Raw genomic sequence first — 26,187 nt, forward strand, 5'->3', positions numbered from 1 at the left:
AGAAAGGCACAGAAAAAACACAGAAATGTTTTTAAAACAAAGCATGTGAAAATTGTAAGATATTACCTGAATTACGTTTTATGCAACCCATAAGGAGTTGTTTAGGTGTTTTTTTCCCTTTAAAACTAATTTAGAATTGGAATTGTAGCTCTCATCAGAATTATACCCGTGACTAATGTGACTGGAAAACCGTGAGACAGATTTTTATGCACTTCACTGTAGTCTTTGTATGAAGTTACATTCCTTGAGTCCAAATTCACTGGCTAATATATGAGGACTAAAGATATGTTTTATTAAAGAAATGATCACTGGAGTCATTCCTTTTCTGCTAGTTTAATTGAAGTCATATAACTGCAGCTATAACCTACTTGCCAAAAATTTTGTTAAACATTTTTTCTAAATTTCCTGTAGCTGTGGTGGTGTAGTTGTTTTCTGTCTAGCAGATACATTGTGAAACATGATTAAATGTCTGCTTTTACTGTAGGTTTTGTTGTTTTTTTTTAATTAAATATGCCTGATACTAACTCCTTGTTCTTACATTCTTTCCACTTTCCCAAAGTAGCATATTTTATTCTGACCTTCACCTTTTGCAAATCTATTCAATTTACTTGGTATGAAATATCTGCATAGGCTGTTACACTGTATCTGCATTTATTCCTTCATTTCAACCTTTGGTTGAATGCATATTTAGCAAATACTTGAATCTTCAGTTTCCCTACTGGGTTGGCATAGCAGAGGAGTGACTGCAGACAAAGTTGTTAATCTGGTGGTAAATTTAGGCATACAGCCCTCCATAACAATATTGCCCTGTGTCCTGTGGAGTCCTGCTTCTCTGCAAGCTTTCATTTATCCAAGAACCTCAAGATAAAATGAGTTCTTTGTTGATCTGTAAAATCTTAAAAACCTGGGCACAGAGTCTGTTGTGATTTTTTTTCCTATCTGCACAATGGCTGACACGATGAAAGGCTGAAATCCTTCACAGATAAAGTCAGGGGCATCTTGTTCTTATTGTCAGGGTTTTTTTTTAAGGCATAGATTTTCAATATGGAGAGTCAAGCATGGCTGGTGCACTTTCTGACTCATCTGCCCTGAGGACAGTCTAACAGATTTGGGGTTTTTTGATCCAAAAAGCAGGGCAGCAAAGCCAGCACTAAGTAAGATCAAACCATGATGATGGCTGATGTTTATAATCCCAGAGACTGTGGGAGAGAGGCCTTGCATTACGTTTTCTGGTCCACAATGTGATGAGTTCTCCAAACACCTTTAAGGTATTCCTTTAAGGAAGGAGGTGTCCCTAGAAAGGAATGAAGTGTGTTTTAAAGGTGAACAGTGTCCTCTTACTTTTGTGGGAGTTGGAGAACATGGCAACAGGATCAGGGCAGGGCAGGGGATAGAGGAGTCCTCTGCTCGATGCTTTGCTATTTTACACAGGCAAGTAGCATGTTTCCTTTTATTTTTTTAGGATACATTACTTGGGTTGACTTCATGGCACTACACCAAGCAGTTCTTTGTTCAAGGGAACATGTGCAGAAGAGTGTGTTTGTCAGCACTTCTTGTCTGAACGCTCCCTGCCTGAGCTGCTGTGTAGCAAGGAGGTTGCCCCCATGGAAACCCTCGCTCTGGAAGTGTTGCTGCCTGGCTCAATTTCAGCCCATCACACTGGGCTTTGGGCTTGGCTTGCCTCTTCTCTCCCCATCTCCCCAGTCAAAGGATTAATCCATGCTATTTTTAGTTGCTAGACTTGCAAATCTTTCACAGCTTTCCCTTCCAGTCTTGTATACCCAGCTCCTTCCTTGACATTTCCTCTTGGATATTCCATCGCTTTCTTAAAATAGTTCTACCTAAAAACTCTTGCCTTTCCCACCTCCACTCTTCTTTAAAACTACCCATCCTATTCCATTGTAAACTCATTAGCCTCCCTCAAAACAAGTTAAAAAATGTCGTGGATTAATCTCAGTGTTGCTATACTACCATCAGTGCTGCTGGCCCACCACTGGAGCCCTGCAGGGCCCAGTCATTCCCTAGCCTGGCTGACCTCAGGCCTTGCTGTCTCCCTGCACCCTCTTTGCAGGGGCCTTTCTAAAAAGCTGCTCCTGCTCTGCAGCTATGGTAGAGTTGTGTCCTGTTATCCTGCACAACGTGGCTCTGGGCATGCTGTCAGCCTCAGGCAAGATTAAGCTGCAGTGTCCAGATGGCTTCTGCCTGCACTTTCATTTGACACTTTTCAGTCCCTGACCTGCCTGTTTTCTCCTTTCTGTGATGCCATGTCTCTTCTCCAGAAGACCTCATTTCTCTTTACTCCAGACCTTCAGACTCAAAGGTTTACTCACTTTGCAGTGCTATTCTGTGGAGCACTTCATCCTTAATGCTGCAAACAAACCCCTATTAACAGAGAAAAATCAAGGAGATTGCATTGCATTAGACCATTTTAAGAAGAAAACGAAGATAGTTTCCCAAGCAAAAAGCTTTCCCATATCTAATTTCAGCTTCACTAGAGAATTAAAAATATATCATAATCAGGGCTTAAGTAATACTCTTAAAGATGGGGGTTTTTTTGAGGCGTGGTTTGCCTTATTTTTTGAAGCTTATAACTTGAATAGCCTTCAATTTTGTCTGTTTGCTTGTGGGTGATCCCAGTGCCTTGGCTTGCAAGGGACAAAGCCTTTTTTCATGAAGGTGGAATGGCTTTTATATTTTCAAGAGATGATCATTCTTACAACAACACAGTGGCTTCTCTTGATGGAGTCTAATTAGCCATCTATATGCTGTCTTCTTAGAAAACACACCGCATCAGTCAATATTTATGTTTATAAAGTGATAAAATATTTACTGAAGGAAATTTAGTATGTACACTACTGATCTCCGTTTTGATTTAAGAAAAGACATGATTCAAGTTGTCCCTCCAGGCGCATGTGCTATCTTGAGGTTGAAGCAAGTTTATTTTTTCACATTACATGTGACAGATGAGCATAATTCATGCTTGTACCAACCATAGATTTCAATTTCGCTGTGTGGGAATGTTTCAGTTCTATCAAGCATGACCAAGGTATATAGGACATAAAACTCAGGTCTTGTACTGCATTCTGGGAAGTATCTTATCACAAGGAGATCATCCACTTATGTAAGAACATGTGTGGATTTGGTAAACACTGTCATGTTTAGTAAATATCTGTGTTATTTTTAAAATGAACATAAAATGTGTGTATGTAAATATATAACATCTCCATGATACTTGCTGACAGTTATCTTTTATGTAAGTTATGAAAAATTTTTGGCAAATTACTTCATTGTTGTTGAGGCTGAAGTCAAACTGATTAGTTAATACCACTTAGTCACTTTTTTTCTCAAGCATTTGGTATTTTGGCTAATCCTGGCTAGCTGCTGATACCTGCAAGTGTGAGTACTCTATAAGAATCTAAAAGAAACATAAAGGTCAATAAGAGCTTCATCTTAATATGACAGAAATGTCTGTGGTACTTGAGGACAGCAAGGTGGCTAGCAACCACTCCAGCACAGAGGAGGTATAATATAGCAAGGATCCTGCTGTACTCATTACACACATTTCCTTAGTCATACATCGACCATATCAATGTTTTTATTTCATTCTTTGACTTAGAAGACCAGGTGCCCTAAAGTATTCTTTATGCTTTGGATAAACCATAAGAATGTAGAGCTTGATCAGCACAATGCACTTCTGTGGTAAACCATGAATAATATTTCCTGGTTAAGGGTAAGGTAGAGGTGAAAAAAAAAAAAAAAGCTACTTAATTTTTCTAAACCACTGGAGATTTGTAACTCAGCCTGTAGCTGGATGAGGATCTATAGTTGTTTTGGTTTTGGTTTTAGTTATGTAAGCTTAGAAAGAACAATTTATTTGAGTACCGGCTATCACCTTGTCAATGTTATCCTCCTGTAAACCCCTGCTATTCTTTTTATTGAAATGCAGCAGTAGGATGGAAACTGGGATTGCAGTGCTTCTGAGCAGGTGCTGAGGCCAGGAACTTTCATTTGATTTCATTTGAGTTACACAGCCTCAGATCCTAGTGACACCGGGGAGACATGGCAGAATCCATGCACTGAGGCATCAATGAATGCTGTTATAACTTTACGATTTTTTTTTCTTTTGATATCTTCTTTTTTTTTGTTTTGTTTTATGTTCTTTATTGTTGGTTTTGCTTGGTTTTTAAGACCACATAATATGTCATTTGTATAGATAAGAAGGGCAGAGGCACTATTTTACTTGTGAAACAGTTTTCCCTCCTTTTAAAATTTGCTACCTACCCCTCTGCGCAGGGCACCCATTGTGGAACATAGTTTTCTAGTCCAAGTGCTATTTTATCGTGCCTTTTCAACACATAGCTTGGCTTTGGTATGAAAGACTTTTTGTTTAGTGGAGATGATACCTTGCTTGGGAGCCAGTAGTTTCTACAAAGCACGCCAAACAGTTAAACTTCATTTAAAAATATAAATAAGTATAGTACTTCATATTTTTTAATAAAAATGTGCATTGAGAATATTCTTTGCAATTTTACTTGTGAATATTGGATTTGTTTGATGTTCTTTGGTCACAATAGCTGTGCTTTTAATAATAGGTTGATAAGATAATGAGGAAATTAAGTTTTCCTCTGTAGACTTTGTTTTGTATTTAAAATAGCTGCCCCAAAAGTCTATTTATTTATTTATTAACTTGCCCATTTAATTTCAGTAGAACACAGAAGTGAATGTGCTAACTGAAACAGGTGATGTTGGAAGAGCTGATACACCATCTCTGGGACTAGAAAGATGGAAGCTTAACAGGGCTTTTTTGTTTCTGCAGCTTTAATTGACAGATGCAGTGACAGGTTGGGAGGGGGCCATAAGAATCTCAAACTTTTTCTCAAGGAGCTGAGACCTTCTCAAGCTTCTGTAGAGGATGGAGCAGGAGATGGGTTTACAAAGAGGATGTCCTTGGTCATGGACTTAATTTCCCCTTAGGGTACCAGAGGCAGAGTAATTCATCTTGACTTTTGCCTGGGAGGAGGCAGGAGATGGTGCTCCCCTTCTCAGGCATCTCCAGCCTCGGTGCTGTGGGCTGGAGACTGGGCTTCACTGCTTTGTATTTTGTGATACAACACATACACCTCTATTTTCCGCTTAAACTGCAGTGCCATTGGAACCATGCTACAGGAGCAACCCCTCTATGCTTTGCACGCAGTATCTTGTCTTCTTTAGAGCCACCTCTTCTAACCAGGCTGCTACACGTTTGTGGTTATTTTGACTCTAAAATCTTTCTAACTTCAATCTAATCACTATTTGATTATCTTAACAGATCAACATTTAGGAAACACAGCTTTAAACCCCTTGTTTGCACTCCCTTCATAGAATCATAGAATCATAGAACAGTTAGGGTTGGAAAGGAACTTAAGATCATCTAGTTCCAATGCCCCTGCCATGGGCAGGAACACCTCACACTAAACCATGTCACCCAAGGCTCTGTCCAACATGGCTTTGAACACCACTAGGGATGGAGCATTCACAGCTTCACTGGGCAACCCATTCCAGTGCCTCACCACCCTCACAGTAAAGAATTCCTTCCTTATATCCAATCTAAACTTCCCCTGTTTAGGTTTTAACCCATTACCCCTTGTCCTATCACTACAGTCCCTAATGAAGAGTCCCTCCTCAGCACCCCTATAGCCCCCCTTCAGATACTGCAAGGCTGCTATGAGGTCTCCACGCAGCCTTCTCTTCTCCAGGCTGAACAGCCCCAACTTTCTCAGCCTGTCTTCATACGGGAGGTGTTCCAGCCCCTGATCATCCTCGTGGCCCTTCTCTGGACTTGTTCCAACAGTTCCATGTCCTTTTTATGTTGAGGACACCAGAACTGCACACAATACTCCAGGGGAGGTCTCACAAGAGCAGAGTAGAGGGGCAGGATCACCTCCTTCGACCTGCTGGTCATGCTCCTTTTGATGCAGCCCAGGATACGGTTGGCTTTCTGGGCCGCCGGCGCACACTGCAGCTGGCTCATGTTCATTTTCTCATCAACCAACACCCCCAAGTCCTTCTCTGCAGGGCTGCTCTGAATCTCTTCTCTGCCCAACCTATAGCTGTACCTGGGATTGCTCTGATCCATTTTCATTATGAAATATTGAAAAATCCAAAGTGTTTTCTTCACATTTTGAGCGTTCCTTTTATACACTGCCTTCAGCTATAAGGATTGCTAATGTGTAGTTTCAAGAAAGAAATCTTCAGTTGATTTTTATTGTGTCGAGACTAAAAAAAACCAGTGAAGGTCAGGTCTATTTGTAAACTTCATCCAGTTCAGCTAGGAAATAAAATAAGCTTTTACAGTGATACTGATAATATTTCTCCTCAGAGCAGAAGTGTATGTGGTGATTTACGCTTTGTCATTTTTGATAGTCTCCTTACTGTTGTTGGGGTTTTTGGTTTGGGGTTTTTTAATAGTTTTGTGGGCTTTCTTTTTGCTCAAATATAATTAGCTTCATGTTGAACAGAGAACACTATTTATTCTTGATCAGTTTGCTCTTCCATGCTCTCAGATTTGATGTCTCAAATGTATTTGGTTATGAATAGAATCAATCAAATAAATAAAGGGCAACAACTTCTATCTGTTCAGTTCTGTCATGGCACAGATGGTTTCAAAATTTATCTGAGAACTTATCTTTCTTATTGAGCTACCATAATAAAATAGAGAATGGCTTTGTTTTTGCCCTGTTTTAAAAAGCCAGGAATACATTCAGCAGCTGATTGTATTTCAGATTCCAAATTCTAGATTTTTGCTTTTCATTTCTCTGATAAAAAGCAAAATAATATTGCAGAGCCATACAGTTCTTGAAATGGGTAAACATTTCCCATAAAAACCAGCTCATTTTCAATTAATTGTAATAAATTAACCATGCAAAGCAATGGTAATTCTCATGAAAATTTGATTTGGATCTGCTAGAAGCAGACACGCATTACTTGCTACGGACCACCACCACAATGAGCGCAGCATCTGTCTCAGAAATTATCAAGTTATGTTATGGTTTTCAAACACCTACAGTATGTCTCCAAAGTGTGCTTCTCTTGTACTACTGTCCCTCTTCTGGTCCTACCTGTAGCAGCGCCACAACAGCCCGCTTTTCCTAGTGCCTTCTTGCTGGCTACACCCTAGTCCTTCCCCCCAAAACAAGCAAAAAGTATTCTTAAAACCAAACCCCACTGTTTGAAGTAGGTTGTGTTTAGTGAAGGTAGAGATGACTGAATGAAAACCCAGGCTTTTCATTCATGGTATGGTGGAGACCAGTGCAAAAAATGCTCAAATGTATGGATATTTACTACTAAAACTGTATTTCGAAATATGTTGTAGGACTTCACCCCAAAAGGACTCTCCGTTTGGTGCTATGGACGGGAGAAGAGCAGGGAGGAATAGGTGCTGAACAATATTATCAGTTGCACAAGGTAAATCATGTCTTCGGTTTATTTGCTTGGCAGCACTTTTCTCCCTAGTCTTGTGAATTCCATATTATTTTTGTTTAAAAGTTCAGCTTTCTAGCCTAAAGTACTGATTCCAGTTCTGCCTGAAAGTGTATTTTCTGGTTTTAATTATAAATGTAAACTTCATTTTACATTTAACAAAAAGTGATGTGGCCACACATATACATGTTCTGCTTGACCCAAGATACTCTGTCATGAAACAGTTCTGAAACAGATATTTCATGATGATATCTGCCGCAGCTGTCAAACGTAGCTAACTTCCTGAGAATGAATGGCAAATGGTCCACATCTGTTGGCAATATAAATAAATTTTGTTTGCATTATCTAGTTCTGCTTCATTGCATTTCCCTGTTAATATTTTACGTTTTAAAACAGAAGATAATACAAAGAAAAATCTTTGTTATCTTATCTTAATAATGTGTAATATAAAGAACTCTTTGCCATTTATTAGTTTTATGGGATCTGGAACATTTTAAATGGCTGATTTCAGGTAATGCAAGGAACACATGAACTCTGTGACTGGTTATCAGGATAAAAATGTTGTGTATTGTCTCATCTATTTCTCCTGCCAACAACCGCCTTTTCAAAGTACACCATGACATAAGGGGCAGCTGCGTAAAACCAGTTTGGAGATAAATCATTGGAATATGTGTGGATTTTTATTTTTTCCCCCAGAAAAGTTATGCTGTACCTGTATGACTAAGATAAAGTAGTTAGCTTTTATTGTTTTCCCTGATTTGCACTCTCAGTGACAGCTAATATTTCCAAGGCAGAGACAAGATGAATGCAGATGTGTTTAGGAAGTCACCTGCTGTACTTCCTACTGTATGAAAGCAGACTTACAAGCAATTCCTAAGAGTATGTTTTTAATGGTAAGCAACCTACCAGAACAAATAAATGGAAATTTCACTTTGAACCAAATTTATTGTGATGAATTAAACTCAGTCAATTTGCATCTGCAATAGAGTTGTCAGAGATAGCCTTACAGTGGTTATGGTTTTCTTGCTAAATGATGAACAGTCAATTATTTCCCACTAACTTGTTTACCATTATGAAGAAGTGTATTTAACTGCCCATATATAATGTAGTTCCTCCTTGTATCACCAAATTATAGGAATAGCTTAGCTATCTCAATTAGAAGAGAGCTTTGTTTCTCATTTTCTGAGAGGTAACAGGCTACAGTTTAGCATGTATTAAGGACTCTGGATTTACCAGTGGTATTCTGGTGTTCAGCAGGGTTAAGCTAGAATTGAATGTTCTGGAATATGTAGCACAGGGAAGATACGGTTCTGATAAACAGAAGTGCAGTTTGGAGAAGCTGGAGGGATGCTCTGTGCCTAGTGCACACTGTTCCTGAGAAATGCATCACCACCCTTTAGATTTCCATGTTGGACAATAAGCACCATCCTACCATGGTGGTGTCAGCAACACATGGAATTGTCTCATGCACATCTCATCTTTTGCCAAAATGCCTGCATTTTGCTATTGTCTCTAGAATTTATATTCAGAAGTAATGTCAAAAAGCAGGCTTAAGGATTAAATAGGGAAATATAAACCAGGCTGGGTGTTGTTTGCAAGGTATTTGGTTACCTTTAAAAATTTGAGATAAAGGTGTGTCTCAATTTTTGCTCTGTTGATGAGATTCCATCTGGATTTTGTGCTCTGTGAAGAAAACCCAGTCTAACTTAACGAGAGTTTATAATTTACACGGAGAATTTAAGCAGAAATGACATCCGTCTGTTGTTTGTTGTTCTTGTTTGCCCCCCTGCCATGTGGTCGGGCATAATTATAAATTGATATGACTATAGGACATCACATTACTCATAATAACAAAATAAAGCAGATTAACACTGTACATTATATTTAGCATGAAAAATAACTTAACCTTTTATTGATTTACTTCTGCAACTTTCTGGCAATTAGGGTAGTATGGCACAAACATTGCTTGCTGATGGTAATGAGTACAAGGTAAATAAGAATGGTATTTAAAGATGTCTTGTTAAATGAAAGATGCCCTGTATGACTCATCTACATAGCTGGTCTTATTATGACATTAGTTTGCTACAAACAAGTAGAAATATGAATGCAGTAATTCAGCACAGACAGACATGGATTTCCTTGAGATTTTAAATTACTTTGTCATACCAGTGGAAATGTGCAAGGGAGAAGAAATGAAGACAATATAGTACTGGCCAAGTACAAATACTCTTGTATATTTATTATTTCTTTCAATTTAATTTCAGGTCTTTCTTCCTCATCCTTCAGTGTAGGTTGCCACTGCTAGAAAGTAGATATGTTACTGCAGAAATAACTGAGATAACAGAAGCATAGTGGTTTTACTGTAGTGCAAATAATTAACTCATATCCCTTCATCATAGCGTTATTTATGTGACCCATGTATTTCTGTACAGCCCAGTATTATCGTTTCTGATTATTAAAACTATCAATAGTGTGTGTATATTGGATGTTCAGAGCTCATCTGAGAATGTAAGAGCTGCCATATTGGCTTCACCAAAAGCTCAGTCTAGTGCTGTCTGCTGATTCTGATAGCATCCAGTAAGTAGGTTCTTAGGAGTGGTGTATTTGACTAACTGGAATCAGAATAAACTCAGACAGGTAGATTACTCACACAACCAGGCTTTCATGTTATCAAATATTTTTCAGGAGAGTATCTCATGGTCCTCATATATTGTTTTCTTTGTATGATCTTCCTAAGACATGTCCAAGAGTTGAAAGCCAAGTATTGTCCAGCAGTTTCAGTGCCTCCATTAGTGCAGGGGTAACTGCCTTTCACCAATTACAGAGCGCCTGCTCAGTTTGTGGTGAAAACATCCTGGAGGAATGACCAGCACATGTACTCCCAAAGCAGATATCCTCTGAAGTGCTCACTGCTTTTAACTTTTAGCCAATAATTACATTTAATCCTAGACTGAAAAAGGGCTTAATTTTTTCTTTACAGTAAAGATTCCTTACATTGATAAAAGGTAATGAAATTAAAGGATCTAAGCATAAATCGGGCTCCAGATCTTGGGGTTTGACGCTACCCCTCATGTCTTTGCCCAGTCCTTAGTGTTGTGTGACCCAGTTGGTAAGTAGGACTCTTAAGACAATGCAGTAAATAGCTTTGAATATGTGAAACATTGCAACTGCTGCTTTCCTTTCCAAGTTGAATGGAAGAAGCAGGAGGAATACGGTTTAGTAATTCCAGGGGTCATATTGTGGCTATTCAGTACAGATTCTCTTACAACCTTTAACAACAGTACCTGAGAGCTGTCCAGTAGGGTATTTAAGTTTTTTGTGTATTTACTCTTACGCTGTCTTCGTGAGGGGAGAAAGAAGTGTATGTGTCTGGCCTCTTTTCTGTTCCTTGGACTAGTTTCAGTGAAAGATCTGTATACCGTGAAGACAAGGTTATCCAGCTGAATTATAGGACTATGAATGGCTGATAATATTTATTTTGGAATAGAAGTATTGCATACAATCTCCTGGAAAACCAAATATATTTTGTAATTAGAAGACTTAAGAGATCCCAGGCCACATTCAAATTTACTTTAGTAACTCTGTTGAGATCATTGGAGGCATTAATGTAATATAGTTCAAATTTGCATCAGGGAAAGCATTCTTTAAATATTTCTGCATGCTTTTATTCCTGCCTTAATGATTATTAGAGTACTTACCTACATTTCTGGTGCAAATGCCGTACACTGTTTTAACTTTTTAGTAAAGATTTACCTTTATGAAAAATATCAGTCACTAGCATTTGCTATGGTTTCATTTATTTTTTTTATTACCCAGGAGATTTCATATTTTGCCTAAACTGGGTCTGCATGAAAACAGGGCTTCTGAAATGCTGGTGTCTCGTTGCTAATTTAAAAACTCTTTGTTGATGCTCACATGAGGTTTCTGCTGTGATTTACTGATAAGTTACTTTCTCTAAGAAGCAAATATCAAAAAAATTTCTTGTTGCTTTCAGGTGATTCTTCCCCAGAAAATAGTGGCTCCTCAAAAGCAGAGTTTTCAGAAATTTCATGGATTTTAACATCCCGTTTATTTCCCAAGGTACCAAGTACTCTGGTGCAATGTGAGACATGGATTTGAACCAAATGCACCAAGAACTTCAATGTGTATTCCTTTATCCCAGCAAAATACGTTGACTGACAGTCTATTGACTGTCCTGAAATATTCTCTGTAATCAAAAGTTTGAAAGGTTAAAGTTACTGCTGGTTGTTTTGCCCACTGCTGTTCTGTTGATCCCTTTCATTGAGAAATTAAAGAATTGCATCAAGAGAGTTACAAAACTACAAGAATAAAATAATTGCATTCTATTCTCCACAGTCACAGTTAACAACCAGTAGTACCTTTGATTGTATTAAGCACAGTAAAGCTCTGGTTCTAGGTCAGTAAGAGTTCATAACTCTTAATATTGAAGTGTCACATTTGCAGGTTTTTCTAAAACCATGTTGATTCCTCACCAGCTTCAGAGCTGCCATCTGAAACATGTGAACTCATGGAGACATTTTCTGAGCTGCTCTGTTTTCATTCTCCAGGCAGATGTACCCAGCCACAGGTCCTTGGTACTTTGGGATGTGCTGCTGTAAGAAAGCTAGGCTCCTTCTATTCAAACTACTTGCAGCTGTGCAAGGCAGAAAATTGTTGCCTCTTGTTGACTCACAATGAACTTTCTCCTCACTGACTTCTTTTCATTTTAACATTTCACCTCTACTTAGATGAGAACCTGAAACTGTTCTGCATAAACCTAGGAAATATTACCAATGTATGTGCTGTGATAATTTCTAAGGTGTTGCCAATTTATTTTCATCTATCTGTTATTAAATGTTACAAAAGTACTCATTCTTTTTACTGAAAAAGTAAAAATCATCTTTGACTGAAAGATGTAAACCACAATTTTGGCATTGTTGCCTATTCCCAAATTAAGCTAAAACCTTTTCAAAAAGGACAGCAGTGGTTCAGTCATTCAGAGTCATAGACAGTGTTTTGATCCTCTTGTATTCAAAAAAGGGCTCAAGTTATGGAACATTTTTCGGGAAAAGCACTTCTCTTTGATACACTGTTTGTCAAAGAAAAGACTTCCCAAGACAAGGCTTTAGGTAATCTGATGAATACCTACCTTAGCCTTCTGCTGTCTTCATTCAGAGCTGTCTGCTGCTTCTTGTCTATCGTTCCAGAGAACTTTCATTACTGAATGGTCATCTCTGTGAGTGCTGGCAAGTGGTTGCAGAGGAAACAGTAGCAGGATTGTACATGGCAAGACATGCTAGTAGTATGTTTTTACTAAGTGAAATGCTAATCAGTACATGACCAAATCCTGCTCCAGGGCTGTTGAAATTATTAGGACTGTTGTCATCAGCTTCTCGGAGGTCAGAACTCTGTAACTTTGATAGAGAACAAGCCATAAAATCTGTGGACTTTTTTACAAACTGCTTTCCCACAAAATGTGGCAGAATATTTCGTCTTTTAACCAAAGTAGGAGCCTTATTCATACCTTGTCATCTATAAAAAAATCTGTTAAACTTCAGCTTCATAGCAGCTTTCCCCCATATAATGCTGGGGTAATTTAAAAAAAAATTGTAACTTACGGTGTTCCTGATTTTCCCTGTCTTCATTCAAAAAGAGTGTGAGTGGGATGATCACACTTGTGGTTGGTGGTTATTATGCCTTGATGCTGGCACATCTCTGCTTCCTAACAGCTGTTTTGATGTTTTTTCTCTAGTTTCCATTTATGCTGGTTTTCTTCATTAAGTAATCTTGATCCTAAACAGCAACTCAAAATTACACTGCACCCTGTTTATTTAGTATTAAATACTTAGAGGATATTATTTATTTTGGTTTTTCCTTTTCCAGCAGTCACATGCTCTTATGTGTTTCCTGTGTTTTCTCTTGTCTTTCCTGTAGTCTTAGTTGCCAGCCCAACAAAACTGGGTGTTGATTTAAACACACTTTTGGTACTGCAAGTGGGATAACTGTCATTCACCACAAGTTCTGCAACACTATAGCCATGCTATAACTAACTGCTCTGACTCAAATACTGGAATACAAGAGTACAAGTGTTGGTATTTCTTAAAGTTAAGTGTAAATCAATAACAGAAAGCTGAAAATGTGCTCTTGGATTAACTGATGTCCGTTATCACTGGAACAAATTAACTGCTAGTCAAGGACAGTGCTTTGCAATTATAGGCTTTAGTATTTTCCCTGTAAAGTGGTGATTCTTCCCAGTGGAATGAAAAAGAAAAGCAGCAAATGAGCTATTGGACAAGTAATAACATCCCATTTTAAATAGTCCCAATTACTGAAGGTTTTTAGGACAGCTGTTTCCTCCCTTATGCTATCAGGTATCTCACTGCTTTAGCTGGGTAAGAGGAATTGCTGTCAGTGACTCAGTAGATTAATCATGAGATGCTGGAGTCTAGTTCAACATTTTCTAAGAATTAATGATTGGGATTTTGACTGAATAAGTAGCTAACTGTAGGATATATCTGCTTGGGATTGCCAGTACCTACTTACACTGGATGGGATATGTTTCTTATGAATAGAAGTAGCAGTATGACAAGGGTTTAATTTCTTAATTGAAAAGATTTGATTAGAATTTCATGTTTTCAAGTTTTTGCCTTAAGATGAGAAGCACTTATATTTTTAGTTTTGCTTAACAGAGATAAAAATGGATTATTTATAGAGAAAACAGACATACAAGGAATTAATATAAAAAAAAATAAAAATAGGAGAAGTATTGGCAAAGATTATGCCTATTTGTGTATTCAATGAAATCAGCAAGCTATTGAAAACCAATTTTCCCTTGCAATATATATTGTAAAGTTTCATTTTAAAATGCAGTCAAAGAGCTAAACACTAAGATAAAGAGAGGTGATATCTTCTGTAATGAAGGATGATAAAGGATAAAAGTCTATTTTGATGTTCAGAGAATTAGGCAGCAGGTTACAGCAACAAGTTTTAATTTTCTGGTATGTGCTAAGAGAAGTGGCACAGTATCAAGATGCAGCAAATGGGATTACTTTTCAAAAAAAGAATTGCATACTGAGTTTAAAAGGCTTCTTTAAATGGTACATTAACTACGAGGGAACAGCTGAGCCTGCAGTTGTTTTTATAAAATCTTACTGGTTTGTTTTGCTGTTCCCTTGAGTTACTCAAGGGAGCAATGAATGGTCTCACCCCACTTTGCTAAGTGGCAAAGGACAAAAGAGCATCTTCCCTATAGCATATTTTCCAGCGTGCGTTTCTTTCTGTGCAGGTAGAAACACCAATATATACAAAAATGGGTATGGTGAAACCCACCTAACCCCCCTTTTATTTTAATGCAACTTTCTTACTTGATAGTGAAGAGGCTTATAATTCATCCCATTATCTAGATGATGAAACAGGGAAAAAGCTTTCTCAAGGACACATGGTACTTCAAATAGTCATGTCCAATTTCTTTTTTGCCCCTCAATGAGTCTAGTTTCTCTCCCAAGGGTGTCCTGGTTTTGTGCCACTCTTGCATATTCTGAGAACTGAACAGCTTTCTAACAGAGCAAGAATATGGTGTAATGTATTGTGGGTGGTTTGTTTTCTCAGTTTCATATTAAAAACACATGCAAATATTTACATGAGAAAACACAGCTGAAGTAATGCTCCTACACTAGCAGTTTAAGAAGTTTTGGAACTTGGGAATTCTGTTCTTTGGAGCGGTAAGTGAGATTTCTTCTCTGTGCTGCTCCTATTCACACTCTTTTCACCTTGCTACCCTAAATAGCCCCTTCCACTTGCCTTATTGCTCCTACTCACTGCAGCGTCTCTAAAAATAACCAGAAATCCTGCTTCAAAGACTCAGACAAAGAGGCCATTTCCAAATGATTTCTATCCTGGTATTCATGTAGGGCTCACTATAATTAAGTTAGCTTTCATTGGCAATTCACCAGAACACCAAAATGTGTATTGTCTTCCGTAAGTCTTGCTCCCTGGGCTTGTGTTGTAAAGATTAACATTTTGAGATATTCTTTCTGCTTTACCTCTGACATTGGAGCATTATGGGTCCCTCTTACCAAGCAGTGTGCTTTTCTTAGCCTGCTTCTCTCCCACGATGTTCAGAGGATCTGTGAATCACAGTATCAGGTTGAGGCTCACAACCTCTAATACTGCATTTGATGAAAGGCCTCGACATGACATATATCCTAATTCTTTACATTGCATCTTTTACAAACTGAAGATTTTTTTCATTTTATAAAAATAGTAATTGCTAATTTGGCAACAGTGTTGTTTCCACCTTGATTTCTGGTAGCTGGGTGGGTGAATAGGTAGATTGGTTATTTTATATTATAAAATATTTATAGTTACTTCATCATATGCAAAGATTTTTTAACTTCTGGATATATTTCCAGGTTTGAAGTGAATACCTCTGCTATGTTGGAACTTGGTTCGCTTGCAAGATGAAAGTTTTGGGAAAGTAGAGTGTAAAACAAAGTTTTTGGCAAATTCTACACAGAACTTCTGAGAACTCATGTGAATATCATGTTCATGGCTACCTGCAGTTCATGTTTGATTTTATATTCAGAAAAACGTGAAAGAATTCTTTACTGTATCTCAGCTTTATGTAAGCTGTTGATGACATCGATCTGATACTCACTGCTATCACGTGTGTCTTGTAATGATTTTCATGTGATAACCCATGACAGCCATAAAATTCTGGAATGAGATCTGGGCATAGGAGTAATACCTGCAGTAAGTTTGCTTAGTCACGTTTGAGATAGTCTGAAGTGTAGCTTTTTTCTGCCCGACCTGGCCATAAACTGTTTTATTTTGCAAAAAAATATAAATGTTATGTTCCTCTCAAAAAGAGTGAGAACTTCCTTCAGGTAAAGTCCCTAAATATTATATGCCAATTAAAGCTTTGTGACTGGACTTCTGAGTACATGGGAAGCAAGTAAATGACCCTAAATGATAATTTTTCTTCTTTTAGCAAAAAAGAATCTTCTAAGTACACACTGAAAGCAAATGTTATTATGCTGTTTGTACACAGAATCTTAACATTTTACATTTCCTATAGGGACTTATGTTGAAAGCACAAACTTCCTTTAAAACTCATGTTATTCCTTCAGATCAGAAGGAACCTTGGCATTTCAGTCCTCCAACTGAAGTCAGAGCTGACTCCATGGGATATTGAAAATAATGTTTCCAAAGAGGCGGCAGCTGTTTGTTTGTCTGTTTGTTTTTAAATGGGATGTCTTTCACAGTCTAAGCAAGCTTTGAATGCATCTGATTTTAAAGCCCACCAGACTGCGTACCTTCCATCCTGCAACAGAATTTCTGAGTTTCAGGTCTAAGAAGGAAGCAAGAGCTACAAGTCAAAAATGAAATATGGTGGTAATGCCTTACCTTTCTAGGTGATACTTCAGAAATCTTCAAGTATCTGCGGGCAGCAGGCCTGTCCTGTTGTGGCTCCAACAGAATATCAGTGGCTCAGAACTGAATTGGAACTGTTTCAGCTTTTTCACACAGAAAGATTATGTCCCTTAATTTATACTTACATACACAGGATCACAGGAAGCATTTCTCTGCTTGTTAGACAAATTTGTTATGGTATACTCACACAGACATCTAGAATCTAGCATATGATGCCAGTTCAAATAGAAGTCACAAACCAATGTCTTCTTTCCTTGCACGTTTAGGAAAATATCTCCAACTTTGATATCGTCATGGAGTCTGATGAGGGCACCTTCCAGCCATCTGGACTGGGTTTTACTGGCAGTGCTAAAGCTCGGGAGATCATGAAAGAGATCATGACTCTGCTGCAGCCCATCAATGTTACAGATGTTTATGACAACGCAGATGGAACAGACATTGATTACTGGATGAGAGACGGGGTGCCCGGTGAGTGAAACCGTGCCTCCCATGCAGTGGCACATGCGATAGGTGGTCTGGTGTTTTGAAAACAGTAAGAAATGCTTTCTCTTGAGGAGTAAAATTTGCTGTAGGTAAAATACAGAAATGTTAAAAGATGACCAACAGAAATAGGACATAAAGTGAGTTTGAGCTGCAGTTTAATAATGGTATATAGATTACGTGTAGCATAACATGCCTAAAATCTTCTTTTCAGCTTTAAGGATTTATAATAATTAATCCCAGACTGGTGGTTTATAAATAGTAAACTAAGGCAGAGGGGAATTCTCCAATGAAGAACAAATAATTATTTTATTATTATTATTTTGACTTTGAAATACAGGGCTTTTTCCCCTTGATTTATATGCTGAAGGAGAAATGTTTTTTGAGATGTGACATTTAAAAGGTCATGGGGCATTAAGGTGTGCTAAAGGGGTAAAATTCTGCAACGTCTGAAGTGATCTAGGGGTTTGTTTGGAGGATTGTATCTGGCTCCCAGTGAGGAGCGGCTTGTTGGCAAAAAGGCTTGCAAGCTGTGAGAGATCCACCGCTGGCAGACCCTCCTGTGCAGGAGACCGACCCCACACTAGCATGGGAGCTTGCAGAGCACAAGAGTCTCAATTAGAGGCCAGCCTGGGTGAAATGTTAGTGAATTTCCATTGTGGTTTCCACAGCTGAGTAACAGTAAAAAGAAAAGTTTCATAACACTGGTATTAAAAAATTATGATAAGTTTTAAAATTTTAGGGTTCTTTTTTTTTTTAAGACTGAAGTACACTGGTGCATTTCTAATGCTAGTTTTACTAGTAGTTACTATATGTTTAGAGTCTCCTAGTATTTTATTAATTGCTGTGTGTTTTACCTGGTCTTGTGTAAGACCCACTGGGTTATGGAGTATATGCTGCTCATTTATGGTCAGAACCCTTTGCTTCTCACTCACATGGGGTGTACAAAGATACCATAAAGTTGACTGCCTCTATAAATATGTGGATGTCTAATTTTCAAAGCTAAGTATCTGTGCTGTGCAAGAAATATGAATGAATGGGTATTGTTTAACAGCTAGGGTTGAATCTTTATCTGGCGTGCTGCTTTCCAAGTGAGGTGGAAGCTTTTCAATGCAGTGTCATACGACTGTGACATTGGTGTCCGCTCAAGTTCCTAGGCTCTGTGGGTGCATCTTACGTGAGTGTTAGCACCATATGCTGAGTTGAGCTGAGACTGGAAGCACTGCTGAGAGGCTGTAGCCTCCTTGTTGTCCGGGCCCGGAAGTGCTTGTGCCAAGATGTCTGGTCCAGAGCTTCAACCAGCATGTCTGTGTAGCTGGAATATGCCAACTCACCACTCAGTTTGTGCTTAGAAAATACAAGTGTATTAGGATTATTTCCTAGGTAAGGTGTTGGGAGATGGGAGTACTTTGGGACTTCTATTGTGCTTCCCATCCGAGTGTGACAAATTGTGGAAGAAGGGAGAAAAAATTTACATTCAGATACCTGGTTTTCAGTTGATAATGTAAGTGTTGTTGTGATGGGAGTATGTATTGAGCTTTTGTATACCACTTTTCATCCGCTGAGGTGCACGTAGAGCGCAAACAGCTAAGCTTGCTATGGTAGTCTCTATTAGTGACCTGAGCTACATGTGTAAAGTGCACTCAGTAGGAGCAGGGCAGAAACAGGAGCTCTCTCAGGTAGTAATCCATACTCCTCAGAAAGCAAAAACTATGAAAAATATCATACTGCTATAAGTTTAACCTTGGGAAAATATAAATATACCAGACCCAAGACCTCAGTTTTTAAATACAAAAATTTGGCACCTAAACTGATGGTCATTTTTTTTGCTGACTGAAGCTTTGGTTCATTTAACTTCCCATTAAGCAAGTTACAAAGTGTTCTTGCAGCATAAAGGAACAGTGATTCTTTTTTTGCCTGTTGAGCGATGGTGGGAAGCTTTTAGCTCCACTAAAAGAATTTTGGTTGCTTTAGATTGTATTTCATACTGTAGGAGGGAGAAGTCTAAGACATCTTGTAATCTTCACGCCTTGTCTGCAGTATTCTCACTGCTCGAATGAGCCCTTATGGTATATAATAACATAGGAACAAACTGAACACACTGTAACAGCTTTTATAATTTTGTCCAATTTAAACAAGTAGTCAAGTGTTGACATTTTATCAGTTTTATTTAAATATTTTCTTGAAAATACACTTGATGGCTTTGTTTCTGCAACAGTGAGAGAAAAACGTGATGAACTACTGGAAAAACAAGGCAGGTTTCCAACATAGTTTCTTTAGATTATTTCTTCTTTTCCGTGTTAAATAGATTCTGTGATTCACCTTTTTAGATGCTATTAAAATTCTGCTTCTCCTGCTTCTTTTGGTCTGAAGATCCACAAAGGGCAAGTTTGTTTTTCAGAGCTGTTCATAGCTGCTCCTGAGACAGGCAAAATGACTCTGGCTCCTTACTCTCTGCTGTTTATTTTTAATTGGCGTGCAATGAAATGTTATTTGTAATGTTACTTAAACATATTTGCAGGAAAACAGCAGTGTCTATTTTGAGATTTTAGGATGAGAGAGGCCAGGAGAGTTCAGGGAGTTTTGCAAACCAAAAGCTGAAGCTTAACTAATACCTCTGGAGCCCAAGCAAGGTGGTGTACCAAACACAGCAGTTTAATGCTTTGTGATTGCAGAGTATTAGAAATATTTCAGTCAGTGGCCTTTACATTGGATTATTTTGAGAACAGTTCAGGCCAGCAATGAGGAATGCCTGTAGCTGTGTTTTTCTAGTGATAGCCAGTTTTCAGCTACTGAAAATACCTGTATAACATTTGTTTTGCTTTTTCATGAAGCATAAATCAAATGAAATAACAGTTTTGTGGTGCCATATTTTACACTGTGGTTTTGCAGTTTGAGGTGATCAATGATCCTATTTCTTTATTAATTATGCAATTGTCTTCCTCATCTTTCTTTTTAAGTCTTCAATTATATATTTGTTTTTAGTTAGTGATACATCTAAACTGTGGCACATAAAGCTGGTCCTTTCCAGCAACAAATCCTACTCAAGTTTGGTCAGAATTTGCAAGTGTAAGTACTGAGACAGGTTTGTTGAGTTTATTAGGTTTCTTTGCATTCTTTTTCACAACAAGCTTCTTCAGTCTCTAAAAAGGTTAAAAAAACATCAAAAAAGCCCTGCTACACAAGCACTCAGGTATTTTTGTTGAAAAAGCAAGGTATCTGATGTTCACGAGGATGCTTTGAATGTGGTTTAGAATGTAAAATGTAAATGAACGCATTAGAATGAATGTAAAAGCACAGGGGCTGAATCATCCTTCCCAGAAACTGAGAAGGGTGAATGGTGTGATGACATCTGTGCTGTGGTACTCAGTGAGCATTAGTTTGGCTCCAGGTGTTAGGGGAAAGGAAAGTGGGTGCTCTCCTGTTTTTGCAGAGCGAAGGTTGTTGTGAGACAGTATTTCCAAGAAAGCTGGTTTAAGGATGCTCCTTTCTGCCAGGCTCATCAGAGAGGTTATCTGTTATTGCAGTGCTTATGATGGGAACACTTGTTTATTAGGAACTGAGCTGTATTTGAGATCGAGCTGACCCAGGACATCAAACAACATGGCAAAAGGCACGTGGCAACTCCTCTATTTAAAATTCAACCAGTGACCTAAAGGTGAAACTCCTTTTTACAATGTCACTCTGAACCTCGATGGTTGGTCATGTCTCTGTCTCCACAGTGACCGTGTCTTGCTTTTCTGTTACATTACACAAGAGGAGGAATTATTCTTCCAGAAACTAATAAACCAGTAATTCATCAAACTTTAATGTTTCTTCAGAAATCAAAAATTCATTGCTAACCCAATCAATTAGTCATTTGCTCAGAGGTGGCAAAGAAATACTACTATGTATCCTTTCTCTCATTTTTGTGTTTTCATAGTGCTTTATTACCTTCATCTAAAATAAGATGTATTTCGGCCTTAGACACCAGACTTCAACATGCATGATTTGCTTTCTCCTTACATAGGAGGTTTCACTTCCACCCCTTTTCCAGAGCATGCTGCCCCCTTGTCCCTCTGTCCCAGTCATCCCTTGTAGCACCAAACTCCAGTGGAAGCCTGCCAGCATGCTTGAGCCAAGTCTGCTCCTCTGCTTGGTGTCAGCCAGGGGAAGTTTGAGAAAGTGGAGTTATGGGGAAGCTCCCTGGCTTAAGTTTGCCAGCTGGGCATGAAGAACTGGGTAAACTATTTCCAAAATTATAAGTGGATAACCTCTGTTCACACTTGCCTGTATCACTGGAAGTGAGACTCCACTGCGATACATGAAACATTGCCCCTCAGTGTACCTGTCCTCAGACTTGGGCAGACTCTTTGGATCCATTTTCTAGGCTTATTTTCATTGCCAAAAGAATAAAAACTGTAAAGAATAAAGAGGAAAAAATCAGATTCACATAATCTAGGAATTGACAGGCCAATGCTGAAAAGGCTTTGGCTTGATTGTTCACACATAATGGATTATGCTTAACGAAGACTTCCTAGAAGATGAGGGAAAGAGAAAAAGGTTTCCTTAAAAACAGACATTAAGCTTAACTTCCTCACTTTAATACATAGTGCTTGTGTGATTTGTGATCTGCATTGTTTAGTGTAGGGTATCACATGGAGAGCTCCAGTTATTTGACCAAGTGACTAACAGAAGTGAAATGCTCCTCATGGAGCAAAACACTGAACATGAATGCTACTCACAGAACTAGTTTTGTGCATAGCATTATAAGTACTTAGATAAATGTACCTCCACAGGTGCTACATTTTTTGTACTTGTCAAGTTCCCACTTCTCTGGACATGTTGAAACACAGAGACAACACCAGCCACTATGGACCTGATTTTTTTTTTTTGTGGAAATGAGAAGCAAGGGACTTATGATGTGCACCTATGTCCTGCCTGAGACTTCATCTCAATAAGTCTGAGATATACCAGCACTGTGGTACAATAATTAGCAATATTCTATTACTTTTTTGAAGTCATTCCTTTCCTTTTAAATATCTTATTTTATTATTCTGAAAGGAAATATGGTGAATAAGTGTGTTCCACTGCAGAAGTCAAATTTTCTGCAACTTGGGAGGTATTAAATTAATCCAATATGCTAAGAGAACAATTATAATTGCTTGGCACTTAAAAAGCCTACTATAAGTGCTAAACTATTAGAACCATATAAAATCTTGATTGCAGCTAGAACTGTGTGTATTAATCTGTAAAATAATTCATCTATGCTCTAATTTATCATTGTTCCATAAAAATAGACGTTTGAAATTAGAAATTACTCTAGAGTAATTAATAAATTTAATATGCTGCAACTTTTTATGAAGGTGGATGCCTTAAAAAGCTCATAGTTATCTCAGTTATATTAGCCTTTCATATGACCTTTTCTGCTTTTAATACAGTTAATAAGGTCTTTGAGAATAATCATTTAATGAAAGGACTAGTCTGTAAATTATGGTATGTTTTCCTATTAGTTGTGCTGTTTGATTTGACCGTAGAGTTCTTTCCACCTTTGTTCTGCTTGGGCTATAATCTTGTTTTGCGATATTGGAATATTAGACTACTTCTAATGATTAACAGAAAGGATTTCTGTTAACTATTAGAAAACGTTGCAGAATTGCAATGGTTTTTTGTTTTATGTAGACTAGGCACAAACCATGCAAGTAATTGAGCTGGGGTATTACTGTTGGAGAGAGGGATCGAGTTGGGTGATTAGGCACACTGCCTGCAATAAAATTTTACTAATAGTTTAAAGGTGGATTCTGTAATATACTTCTCATTAGAGTATGCACATTTCTAATGCAAGAAAGTCCTGTCAAGTCAAAAAACAATTTGTCATCTTTGGGGCAAAATAGTTCATGATTGTAGCAAATACTTGAAAACTATTAATTCACACTTATTTTGACAAAATCCAAGACTACTTCTGAATGAACTTGCTGAAGTCTACCTTATCTATGAACTCCCACTGTTCAGTAATGTATTTTTAAAGTAATTTATAAGAGACTGATAGAAATACTAGGAAGTCAAAGGCTGACCCAATCAAGGGTGAATTGCTAGCAGATAGTACTAAGTGATTTAAATTCACTCAATATTAGTGACATTTTAATGAGAGGATAATTAGAAAAGAACTGAAGGAAGACTTGAAAGCCTAGAAATCATACCTTATAGCGAAAAGCCAGAGAAATTAAATTTCTCTCTGTTTATGCAAAACTATGTTAAGCGATGTCTCAACTACAGCATACGTATTAAACTGGGAAGTGTTTTGTCAAATTACAACACCTTTCTCCCTTGTTTAAAAAAAATAGTACATTAGAAATTCATTCTATCTAAGTTTAACCAAATTCTAAGCGGAAGAAAGAAAACACCTTCTTCCAATAAGGTCAGTGAGCTACAGAAGCACCTTGCAGACTTGGTGAATTCTCCATCATTTTGAATGTGTAAACCGAGACTTGGATGTCCTTCAAAAAGTAAAGGGTAATTCAAGCAAGAGGTATGGGCTTAATGCAGTAGATACAATGAGAGGTTCTTTGCTTGTGTTATTCAGAAGGTGTGCTTATATGACAGTGGGTCTTGCTGGCCTTAAAAAATCTGTGAATCTGCCAGTAAATCTTATAAGCATTTTCCATAATGAAATACCTCATTCCCCATTTAAGCCTAATCCAGTTCAAACAGACTAGCTTTTTGAATATCAAAAGCTCTTGTCTTTGATTTGTGTAATGTTTAGATAATCCTAATTGCAATTTTAAAAGTAGAAGCATTGTTAACTTGCTGATCCTAGAGGAAATTTGAACTGTGAAAACAGAAATATTTGCAAAACTCTGTCATACACTGCTGAACATATTGAACTTTTTTACTTTATTTTTAGTTGTTCTCTTCAGTATCTGTGAAGCAGTTTTGACAAAGTTTTCTTGATGATCACAAGATAAGAATTAGAGCACATGGATTAAGCAGCTGATATTACAGAGCATTTAAATTAATCTCATAAAAGCTGAGGAAAGGCAGCTTTAAAATGATCGTGTATGGAAATTGCAATAAATCAGTTTGAAACACTAGCATTCTAATTGGCTTTTAGAATCGTAGGAGTAATATTGTTCCAATGCATTCAACACTGTGCAAACACTAAATAAGCTCATTAATCTAGTAATGAAAACTTAAATGAAGGTGTTTCAAATAAATTCTAATGGTTCTTGCACTTTTTGGCTAGTGGACTTCTTTCTCTTGAAGACATTTTGTTACTGTTCCCTCTGTGAGTATCTGGAAAGTTTTTCCCATTTCTAGATGCTTACTCTTAAAAAAAAAGTCATGAGGCAGATTGGTGTAAAAGACACTGATGTTATTAAATCTGTTCCCTCTGTAAGTACACAAAACTCCTAAACATTTCAAAGATCGACAGTAAATTTGTTCCTGCTGCTCACCTTTGTAGGAGAATATGCACTGTCTTAGGAAAGAAACACTGAAAATATCTAACTCAGAATCCCATTTGGATTTGGGGTGTGGTTGTTTTTATTCTGGCTGTGCCTCTGAGAGGCATATTCATTCTCTATTGTTTGCTGTGTAGGAAAACTGAATTCTGTTTCTGTGGGTGGGGATATTTGTTTTCATATGCCATTTGTTGATCCCAAAAAAACCCAACCCAAATGTCCTACATCAACACACAGAGCTCAGTGTTAACATGTTAAATACAAAGTTTGGAAGTACAAGTTAGTTAAGACTTATTCCTAGAATTGTCCGACTTCACTGACGCTCATGCAAATAATGGAGCTCTCTAAGGAAGTTGGAGGTGTTTGCCAATGGAAAAGTGTGAAAGTTAAATATGATTCTTTCCAGTTTCATTTTCATATTTTACCTTTTTGGAATTTGACTGTGTAAAAAATAAGACAGATTTATAGTGCGAAAATGCTCACCAAAATGGTAATGATCCACAATGGCTGTTAGGAGCAACAGCAGAAATATCTGTGAATTCATGGATTTCATTCCTGGAAAACAAGCTGTAATGGCTTCAGTATTAAAAAATGAATGAAAAGTAAACTGTTCAGTAGCTTTCCAGGAAGACCGTGCATAAGCTGCTCTTGATGGGAGGAACACAGTTTAAATGGATTAAGCAGCTCTCCAAGTAGTTCCCTATATGAAGTCATATGATGAGTGTTTCTACTAGCATTCTTCAGTACTTTGTACATCCTTTACTATACAGAGTTTCCATTAGTGGTTTGGAATCAAGTTTAAAATTACAGCAAAGCAGAGCTGATGTAAGTGCAATTAGAATGATAAAGAATGATGAGCACAAACTGATCATCTGGCCAGGGTGATTCTGTTAGTGTGAGTCCACTTTGTTCACAGCTTTCTTGTACTGAAGTCCCAAAAAGAAGTGGCAATATTTAGAAAAAATCACTTCCTTGGACCCATTGGCTACTCTATTGCTAATGTAAGCCCATATATTACCTTCATTGCCATAAGGTCTCACTGGTGCACCTTTCCCAGCGGGGCCTGAGGTCCCATTCTGCAGAGCTGCTATTATGCTGCTGCACCACCAGCTCGTACTGCTTCAGTGAGGTGTCCTGTTCTGGTACAGGACTTTGGTTTAGTCTTTGCTGAATATTGAGGTCCACTCAGTCAGGCCACTTCTGTATTCAGAGCTCCCTGAACATAAGCTCTGCCTTCCAGCATCCACAGCTGCTCCTCCTGAGAATTTAATGAAGACAAGGGCCACCCCTGTTGTCTGGGTCATTGCTGAAGATACAGAGAGTACTAGCCCGACATTACCCCTGAGGGTCATACCACTCATAACAGCCACCAGTTAGA

General features: G+C 37.9%; 1 protein-coding gene across 2 annotated transcripts in view; it reads left to right on the top strand.

Moving 5' to 3' along the window:
* Positions 1-26,187, top strand: part of CPQ (carboxypeptidase Q) — a 165,640-nt gene that overhangs the window by 116,614 nt on the left and 22,839 nt on the right. For both annotated transcript variants that reach the window (XM_057400512.1, XM_057400511.1), the window contains exons 6-7: positions 7,352-7,443; positions 17,157-17,358. In XM_057400512.1, the coding sequence (XP_057256495.1) occupies positions 7,352-7,443; positions 17,157-17,358 (294 nt within the window). The remainder of the gene's footprint in view (positions 1-7,351; positions 7,444-17,156; positions 17,359-26,187) is intronic.

Source organism: Pezoporus wallicus, unplaced genomic scaffold, assembly GCF_028554395.1.
Source record: "Pezoporus wallicus isolate ANWC-B61680 ecotype Strahan unplaced genomic scaffold, APGP_CSIRO_Pwel_v1 contig_7985, whole genome shotgun sequence".
NCBI lineage: Eukaryota > Metazoa > Chordata > Aves > Psittaciformes > Psittacidae > Pezoporus > Pezoporus wallicus.